The following is a 9727-nucleotide window of genomic DNA, read 5'->3' on the forward strand; positions in this document are numbered from 1 at the left end:
CAAACAGGATATGGTGTCATGACATGATCTCACATCACTTTAATTCACAGTTGGGTGAGCTCTAATTAAGGCCTCCATCTGTCACCCGCAATTTGTAAAGTCTTTAGGCAAGTCGCCCTGCTTCTCAATTAGATCGGTCTTGGAGGCTTTGCTTGCAGCGGTGGCGTCCAGACTGCGAGTCTGGTGGGGTTGTTTTTTAGAGATGCATTTCGTGTCAGTTGGGAACACAGAGGTATGTCTGAGTGGTCCGATAAGATTAAAAGGGTGGCGTGCAAACATAGAGAGTTCTGTTACCTGATAGAAATCTCATATCAGTCCTTGGGAGGCTTCATACACATGCAGAGACAGAGAGAGTGTGGCACCTGAGAGGACCCTGGACTCTCAAAATGTGTTTATTTTCTCTGTCAAGCTTCAAATAATGTACTGATTAGTCAAATGTTCCTGTAGCTTAAAGGAATAGTTCACCCAAAAATGAAAATTTGTTAAAAGTGTTCTCACCCTCAGGCTGTCCAAGATGTAAATGAATTAGTTTCTCCATTGGAACAGATTTAGAGAAATCCACTTATAGACGTGGATTAGAGAAGTCCAAAATCCACTTGCTCCAGTGAAAACGTCCATCCCATGTTGTCCTCTCGCATCAAAATATTCTACTAAAAGTATTTGGATTGCCCCCCCCCCTCTCTTGATCTGTGCATATTTCTCTACTGATTCAGACAAAGCAACTTTTTAAAGCAATATCTGAAGATTCCTATTTTAGCTGGAAGCAATGGTTTGAAGTTAAAAATGTCTTAATGATGGGTTTTAATTCAAAAGACATTAATTGATGGACTTATGATTATTGTGATGTTTTATCAGTTGTTTGGCCTCTCATTCTGACGGCACCCATTCACTGCAGAAGATCCATTGGTGTGATGTAATGCAAAATGTTTCCAAATCTGTTGCGTTGAAGAAACAAACTCATCTACATCTCGGATAGCCTGAGGGTGAGTACATTTTCAGCTAATTTTCATTTTTGGGTGAACTATTACTTTAAAGTGATACTACCAACACCAAGGTCATTGGTTTGTGTCCCAGGGAATGCAATGACTGTTACGCAATGTAAGTTGGTTTTCAATAAAAGTGTTTTTCGTAAATGTAACATTAATGGGAATTATTTCAAAACTGGATTGGATTGGGGTCTGACGTGCAAATGCTGAGAATGATCAAAATCATTCTGTCTGGTATGTATTTCCTTTCTGGGCTGGAGGGGTATCAGACTCACTTTGTGCTCTTTCAGGCTAAGTGAGGCTTAGCATGCCAAATCCAAATCTGATAACTGCTCACAATCTAACACGCGGGTGAAAAGGTTTAAATGCCCACTGTAACCACATCAAACAGAAGGGATTTCTAATCTGGCTTGTTTTATTTTGACCAAACGTTTGGCTTGAGAACTGAGCTCAGTTTGTGATTAATGGGTCTTGGAATAAAAGAGACAGATGATTTTAAACATATTTATTAGTAGGCTATAACATTATATATATATATATATATATATATATATATATATATATTCTTTAAGTTTGGTTTACATTTGTAAACTTTTAAGTGGTTGCTTTATTGCCCGTCTAGTAGAAGTGCTGTGCATTGTATAGCCACTAGATGGTAATAATTGTCATTTTATTTTACAGGAATCTCTCGTTGACGTGTTGTGGAGGTTTTCAGTATAAATATTTAAGTTTAATAAAAGACTAAGTTTAATGAAATCTGTGAAAGATGAATTATTTTCATAATTAAAGTTTTTTTTTGTCTGGGCTTTGTTTTTCTTTCATTACATTTGGAATGAACTTCTCTCCTTTGAAGCAATATCCTGAGGTGCTGAATATCATAGCAGCTATTTTGATCAATTCCTCTGCACCCTTATTTTCCACTGTTGCCATTGCTTTATTAGGCCATAATAACAGTGCCACTGGGGGACATTTTATATCAAGTTCGGCTGTTTATGATTTTACAACTAAATCTGTGGTTGAAATCGTATATAGAAGGATTTACATTATTTATAGAAATTTGTAAGGAATGCAAAGTCAAATGAGTTTAGTCTACTAAAACAAATAATTCCACTGTTTGCGTTGGACACCTTACATATAATCTTTTAAAAAATCACAATGGTAGTTTCCACTAAAATATGTCAGTTATTGTTACTAAAAGTAATATAGCCACCACTGTAATAATAATAATAATTAAGAAAGAAGGGAAAAAAGTTCTTGTTTGAATGCGATAACTCATAATTTTTTTTTATTTGTTGTAGTAACAATAATATTGCATTTTGGCTGAAACTATTATTACCATGGTAGACATCCAGACTGAGCGTTTGTGTTTTATTGAGCGCCTTTTTTGTTGTAGGGGGGCGGAGCCACGATTTACGCAATATATTTTCAGTTGTAAGTAGGCGGAGCACATTCTCTACGTCTATGGCTTTTCAGAAGTTTGTAGGAGGAACCACGCGTGCGTCATGAATACCCCGCCCCCTTATTAGAGGACAGAGAGGAGAGCGAAAGTTCAGTGTGCGCCAGTAGAGATGTGAGGAGGACGCAGGAGCTGCAGACGGACTGTGCGCTTCACAGAAGTTCGGGGATAACTGAAGACAAGGACAGATTTGTTATTTCTCTTGCTGAGCTCCTCCTGATGCCCTTATTTGTGCTAATAATTACGGTAACGACTGACGTGAAATATTAGTGTTTTAAGTGACTGTGCGTTTTTCATAGAAACATATGGCGAACTTGGAGATTGGGCATCGTTTTATATGATATGCAGACTTTGAAAAGGTTTCTTTTTCAGAGAAGTTTCATTCAGAGGGATATCTGTTTTTCGGCGTTTGAACTGGATGACAAATGAAATATTCCCTTTTAAAGCCCTTTTAATCTAAGCAGTATCTATGGAGCTACATAATCACCCATAACACACAAAAGCATCCTCTCTTGGGGACTGTATGTGCCAGGAAAGTTTTCATTGACTTACATCATTCAAAAAAGGTGACTGAAAATACAGCATGGGAGGCTCACCTCTAAAAATTGTGATTTCTCTGTGGTGTCAGCTGGTCATTGCTGCCTACAGTTTAGAGATTGGCTCCTATGACCTGGAGAGAGGGAGACCGGCTAAATGCGAGCCCATCGTCATCCCTATGTGCCAGGGCATTGGGTACAACCTCACTCGGATGCCCAACTTTATGTCCCATGACAATCAGAGGGAAGCTGCGATTAAGCTGAATGAATTCGCCCCTCTGGTGGAATACGGTTGTGATGTGCATTTGAGATTTTTCCTCTGCTCTCTTTATGCCCCTATGTGTACGGACCAAGTGTCCACATCCATCCCCGCCTGTCGTCCGATGTGCGAACAGGCACGTCAGAAGTGCTCACCCATCATGGAGAAGTTTAATTACGCCTGGCCTGATTCTTTGGACTGCTCTAAACTGCCCACCAGAAATGACCCCAACGCGCTGTGCATGGAAGCCCCGGAAAATGATACCAAAACCGATACTAAGAAAGGAGAGGGCATGTTGCCTGTTCCGTCCAGACCAAAGCAGCCCGGCGCTGGGAATGGACGCTCAGGGGGAAGCATGGGAGTTTGTGAGAACCCAGAAAAGTTCCAGTATGTGGAAAAGAGTGAGACTTGTGCGCCGCGCTGCTCATCGGTCATGGATGTGTTCTGGTCCAGGCAGGATAAAGACTTTGCTTTCATTTGGATGGCTGTTTGGTCCACTCTGTGCTTCGTATCCACAGCTTTCACAGTCCTAACCTTCTTGCTTGACCCACATCGCTTTCAGTACCCGGAGCGGCCCATCATCTTCCTCTCCATGTGCTACAACGTTTACTCAGTCGCCTTCATCATTCGATCCGTCGCTGGGGCAGAGAACATTGCGTGTGACCGTGAGAACGGCGAGTTGTATATTATCCAAGAGGGCCTGGAAAGTACGGGTTGCACCATAGTCTTCCTCATCCTCTACTATTTTGGCATGGCAAGCTCAATCTGGTGGGTCATCCTCACCCTCACTTGGTTCCTGGCGGCAGGTAAGAAATGGGGTCACGAGGCTATTGAGTCACACAGCAGTTACTTCCACATGGCTGCGTGGGGCATACCTGCGCTGAAGACCATAGTCATCCTCACCATGCGGAAAGTGGCAGGCGACGAGCTCACCGGACTGTGCTATGTGGGCAGTATGGACGTGGGGGCGCTAACGGGCTTTGTCCTCGTGCCTCTGTCCTGTTACCTCGTCATCGGGACGTCTTTTATCCTCACCGGCTTTGTGGCGCTTTTCCATATCCGAAAGGTTATGAAGACCGAAGGCACCAACACAGAAAAGCTAGAAAAGCTGATGGTGAAAATCGGCATCTACTCCATCCTGTACACAGTTCCCGCCACCTGCGTCATCATTTGCTACTTCTACGAACGTCTCAACATGGACTACTGGAAATTTCGAGGGCTGCAAAGCAAATGCACCACATACCCGGGTCGGAGGAACGAGGACTGCTCCCTGGAGTCTTCGGTGCCCACCGTGGCTGTGTTCATGCTGAAGATCTTCATGTCACTGGTGGTGGGCATCACCAGTGGCGTGTGGGTCTGGAGCTCCAAGACGCTGCAGACTTGGCAGGGGCTGTGTAGCAGGAAGTTGACAGACAGGACTTGCAGGAAGCACTGCAGCGGGAGCTGCCACTACAAAGCACCTGCCGTTATACTGCACATGTCAAAGACTGATCCCTACTTGGACTGTCCCACGCGTGTATGAGCACAGCACTGAGACTGTGGCCTCATCTGTGATGTACCGTACTGTGGACTTTGTGAGAATAAGACATACGGTGCAGTGAAGCTTTGTGGTGTAGCAAACCAACTTAAAACCCAACATTGCAGCTAAACAATGGATTAACAGTACTTGTTAGTTAAAGGGAGAATTTAATTCATGCTTGCTGTAGCACAAAATGAGACAGATATGCACATCCTAATCGGTTATAAATATCTGCAATCGCTCTTGCATAGAGAAGTGCAGTGTCCCCATCTAAAAGCTATGACTTGTTAAAATGTTTAATTGTTCAAATGTTTCAGGACTTCTATTTATTGTATATATATATATATATTTAATTGTGCTTTGTCTTGATTTCTCACAAGATGGCATTGATCAGTCTGTTAATAAGTGCCTTTTTGAAGAAGATAATAAAATGTTATATATTTTCAACATTTCTCTGAAATGTCTTCTTTGAAGTAGGCTTAAGCGCTATCTACTCCTACAAAGACCAACTGCACTTTTGTTTTGGTGTTGCTACACAAAATAACACTATTATTTCACTTCCATACAGCATAAATATCTGCAATCGCTCATGCATAGAGAAGTGCAGTGTCCCCATCTAAAAGCTATGACTTGTTAAAATGTTTAATTGTTCAAATGTTTCAGGACTTCTATTTATTGTATATATATATATATATATATTTAATTGTGCTTTGTCTTGATTTCTCACAAGATGGCATTGATCAGTCTGTTAATAAGTGCCTTTTTGAAGAAGATAATAAAATGTTATATATTTTCAACATTTCTCTGAAATGTCTTCTTTGAAGTAGGCTTAAGCGCTATCTACTCCTACAAAGACCAACTGCACTTTTGTTTTGGTGTTGCTACACAAAATAACACTATTATTTCACTTCCATTGAAGTGTTTGTTGTTCCCGGACGGTTGTGTTTGCATCTATTTAGAGGTGGAAGTTAAAGAGAAGCGCCTTGGTGAGACTTTTCACATGGACTGTAACAAGAAAATGCGTCAAAGCATTGCAAATGTTTTGATGAAGAAAGCTAGGTTTGCATCTGAAAGGTTGCCCCAGTTCAAATGCAAATCGATCCTTGAGGGACCCTTTCAGGAGCCTTCAAAAGAGTGGGCTACCCCCGAATAACACAAGGCTATGTGGCTTTGTACACCCCTGACACGAATAAATCTATGTTGTCAGTTTTAGGGGACTATTGGTCCGAGTTGTGACTAAGCTTGGATCATAGAGATTAAGCTTGTAGCGAAGGCCTCATTTTTTGTTTTAGCACATTGTTTATGCATCGTGTTACACTCCATGTTTTATTTTTTTTATTTCTTTCAGCCATTTGCTCTATTTTCTCTCTTTAATTCCCCTCCATATGACAGACGCAGCCGCTTTGGGCGCGCTTTCCTTTGAGTGCGTTTACCAGAACAGAAATCCCTGGTGGTTTTCTCTTTTTTGTCTGGGCTTTGTTTTTCTTTCATTACATTTGGAATGAACTTCTCTCCTTTGAAGCAATATCCTGAGGTGCTGAATATCATAGCAGCTATTTTGATCAATTCCTCTGCACCCTTATTTTCCACTGTTGCCATTGCTTTATTAGGCCATAATAACAGTGCCACTGGGGGACATTTTATATCAAGTTCGGCTGTTTATGATTTTACAACTAAATCTGTGGTTGAAATCGTATATAGAAGGATTTACATTATTTATAGAAATTTGTAAGGAATGCAAAGTCAAATGAGTTTAGTCTACTAAAACAAATAATTCCACTGTTTGCGTTGGACACCTTACATATAATCTTTTAAAAAATCACAATGGTAGTTTCCACTAAAATATGTCAGTTATTGTTACTAAAAGTAATATAGCCACCACTGTAATAATAATAATAATTAAGAAAGAAGGGAAAAAAGTTCTTGTTTGAATGCGATAACTCATAATTTTTTTTTATTTGTTGTAGTAACAATAATATTGCATTTTGGCTGAAACTATTATTACCATGGTAGACATCCAGACTGAGCGTTTGTGTTTTATTGAGCGCCTTTTTTGTTGTAGGGGGGCGGAGCCACGATTTACGCAATATATTTTCAGTTGTAAGTAGGCGGAGCACATTCTCTACGTCTATGGCTTTTCAGAAGTTTGTAGGAGGAACCACGCGTGCGTCATGAATACCCCGCCCCCTTATTAGAGGACAGAGAGGAGAGCGAAAGTTCAGTGTGCGCCAGTAGAGATGTGAGGAGGACGCAGGAGCTGCAGACGGACTGTGCGCTTCACAGAAGTTCGGGGATAACTGAAGACAAGGACAGATTTGTTATTTCTCTTGCTGAGCTCCTCCTGATGCCCTCATTTGTCCTAATAAAGACGGTAACGACTGAGGTGAAATATTAGTGTTTTAAGTGACTGTGCGTTTTTCATAGAAACATATGGCGAACTTGGAGATTGGGCATCGTTTTATATGATATGCAGACTTTGAAAAGGTTTCTTTTTCAGAGAAGTTTCATTCAGAGGGATATCTGTTTTTCGGCGTTTGAACTGGATGACAAATGAAATATTCCCTTTTAAAGCCCTTTTAATCTAAGCAGTATCTATGGAGCTACATAATCACCCATAACACACAAAAGCATCCTCTCTTGGGGACTGTATGTGCCAGGAAAGTTTTCATTGACTTACATCATTCAAAAAAGGTGACTGAAAATACAGCATGGGAGGCTCACCTCTAAAAATTGTGATTTCTCTGTGGTGTCAGCTGGTCATTGCTGCCTACAGTTTAGAGATTGGCTCCTATGACCTGGAGAGAGGGAGACCGGCTAAATGCGAGCCTATCGTCATCCCTATGTGCCAGGGCATCGGGTACAACCTCACCCGGATGCCCAACTTTATGGACCATAACAATCAGAGGGAAGCTGCGATTAAGCTGAATGAATTCGCCCCTCTGGTGGAATATGGCTGTGATGTGCATTTGAGATTTTTCCTCTGCTCTCTTTATGCCCCTATGTGTACGGACCAAGTGTCCACATCCATCCCTGCCTGCCAGCCCATGTGCGAACAGGCACGTCAGAAGTGCTCACCCATCATGGAGAAGTTTAATTACGCCTGGCCTGATTCTTTGGACTGCTCTAAACTGCCCACCAGAAATGACCCCAACGCGCTGTGCATGGAAGCCCCGGAAAATGATACCAAAACCGATACTAAGAAAGGAGAGGGCATGTTGCCTGTTCCGTCCAGACCAAAGCAGCCCGGCGCTGGGAATGGACGCTCAGGGGGAAGCATGGGAGTTTGTGAGAACCCAGAAAAGTTCCAGTATGTGGAAAAGAGTGAGACTTGTGCGCCGCGCTGCTCATCGGTCATGGATGTGTTCTGGTCCAGGCAGGATAAAGACTTTGCTTTCATTTGGATGGCTGTTTGGTCCACTCTGTGCTTCGTATCCACAGCTTTCACAGTCCTAACCTTCTTGCTTGACCCACATCGCTTTCAGTACCCGGAGCGGCCCATCATCTTCCTCTCCATGTGCTACAACGTTTACTCAGTCGCCTTCATCATTCGATCCGTCGCTGGGGCAGAGAACATTGCGTGTGACCGTGAGAACGGCGAGTTGTATATTATCCAAGAGGGCCTGGAAAGTACGGGTTGCACCATAGTCTTCCTCATCCTCTACTATTTTGGCATGGCAAGCTCAATCTGGTGGGTCATCCTCACCCTCACTTGGTTCCTGGCGGCAGGTAAGAAATGGGGTCACGAGGCTATTGAGTCACACAGCAGTTACTTCCACATGGCTGCGTGGGGCATACCTGCGCTGAAGACCATAGTCATCCTCACCATGCGGAAAGTGGCAGGCGACGAGCTCACCGGACTGTGCTATGTGGGCAGTATGGACGTGGGGGCGCTAACGGGCTTTGTCCTCGTGCCTCTGTCCTGTTACCTCGTCATCGGGACGTCTTTTATCCTCACCGGCTTTGTGGCGCTTTTCCATATCCGAAAGGTTATGAAGACCGAAGGCACCAACACAGAAAAGCTAGAAAAGCTGATGGTGAAAATCGGCATCTACTCCATCCTGTACACAGTTCCCGCCACCTGCGTCATCATTTGCTACTTCTACGAACGTCTCAACATGGACTACTGGAAATTTCGAGGGCTGCAAAGCAAATGCACCACATACCCGGGTCGGAGGAACGAGGACTGCTCCCTGGAGTCTTCGGTGCCCACCGTGGCTGTGTTCATGCTGAAGATCTTCATGTCACTGGTGGTGGGCATCACCAGTGGCGTGTGGGTCTGGAGCTCCAAGACGCTGCAGACTTGGCAGGGGCTGTGTAGCAGGAAGTTGACAGACAGGACTTGCAGGAAGCACTGCAGCGGGAGCTGCCACTACAAAGCACCTGCCGTTATACTGCACATGTCAAAGACTGATCCCTACTTGGACTGTCCCACGCGTGTATGAGCACAGCACTGAGACTGTGGCCTCATCTGTGATGTACCGTACTGTGGACTTTGTGAGAATAAGACATACGGTGCAGTGAAGCTTTGTGGTGTAGCAAACCAACTTAAAACCCAACATTGCAGCTAAACAATGGATTAACAGTACTTGTTAGTTAAAGGGAGAATTTAATTCATGCTTGCTGTAGCACAAAATGAGACAGATATGCACATCCTAATCGGTTATAAATATCTGCAATCGCTCTTGCATAGAGAAGTGCAGTGTCCCCATCTAAAAGCTATGACTTGTTAAAATGTTTAATTGTTCAAATGTTTCAGGACTTCTATTTATTGTATATATATATATATATTTAATTGTGCTTTGTCTTGATTTCTCACAAGATGGCATTGATCAGTCTGTTAATAAGTGCCTTTTTGAAGAAGATAATAAAATGTTATATATTTTCAACATTTCTCTGAAATGTCTTCTTTGAAGTAGGCTTAAGCGCTATCTACTCCTACAAAGACCAACTGCACTTTTGTTTTGGTGTTGC

General features: G+C 42.7%; 2 protein-coding genes across 2 annotated transcripts; both read left to right on the plus strand.

Annotated features, from left to right (window-relative positions):
• The first annotated feature begins 2562 nt into the window (after positions 1-2562).
• On the plus strand, positions 2563-5018 carry LOC107557825 (frizzled-9-like). Its single transcript, XM_016241377.1, has one exon. It carries the CDS (start codon positions 3026-3028, stop codon positions 4757-4759), a length of 1734 nt encoding a protein of 577 aa, XP_016096863.1. The 5' UTR covers positions 2563-3025; the 3' UTR covers positions 4760-5018.
• Positions 5019-7175: 2157 nt separating this feature from the next.
• Positions 7176-9457, plus strand: LOC107557826 (frizzled-9-like). Its single transcript, XM_016241378.1, has one exon. It carries the CDS (start codon positions 7465-7467, stop codon positions 9196-9198), a length of 1734 nt encoding a protein of 577 aa, XP_016096864.1. The 5' UTR covers positions 7176-7464; the 3' UTR covers positions 9199-9457.
• The last annotated feature ends 270 nt before the right edge of the window (positions 9458-9727 follow it).

This window comes from Sinocyclocheilus grahami, unplaced genomic scaffold (assembly GCF_001515645.1).
Source record: "Sinocyclocheilus grahami isolate Dianchi unplaced genomic scaffold, SAMN03320097.WGS_v1.1 scaffold621.1, whole genome shotgun sequence".
Lineage (NCBI taxonomy): Eukaryota > Metazoa > Chordata > Actinopteri > Cypriniformes > Cyprinidae > Sinocyclocheilus > Sinocyclocheilus grahami.

Bases quoted from the DNA above. Each gene is read 5' to 3' on its own strand.
- LOC107557825 (XM_016241377.1), top strand. From the start codon at position 3,026: ATGGGAGGCTCACCTCTAAAAATTGTGATTTCTCTGTGGTGTCAGCTG.
- LOC107557826 (XM_016241378.1), top strand. From the start codon at position 7,465: ATGGGAGGCTCACCTCTAAAAATTGTGATTTCTCTGTGGTGTCAGCTG.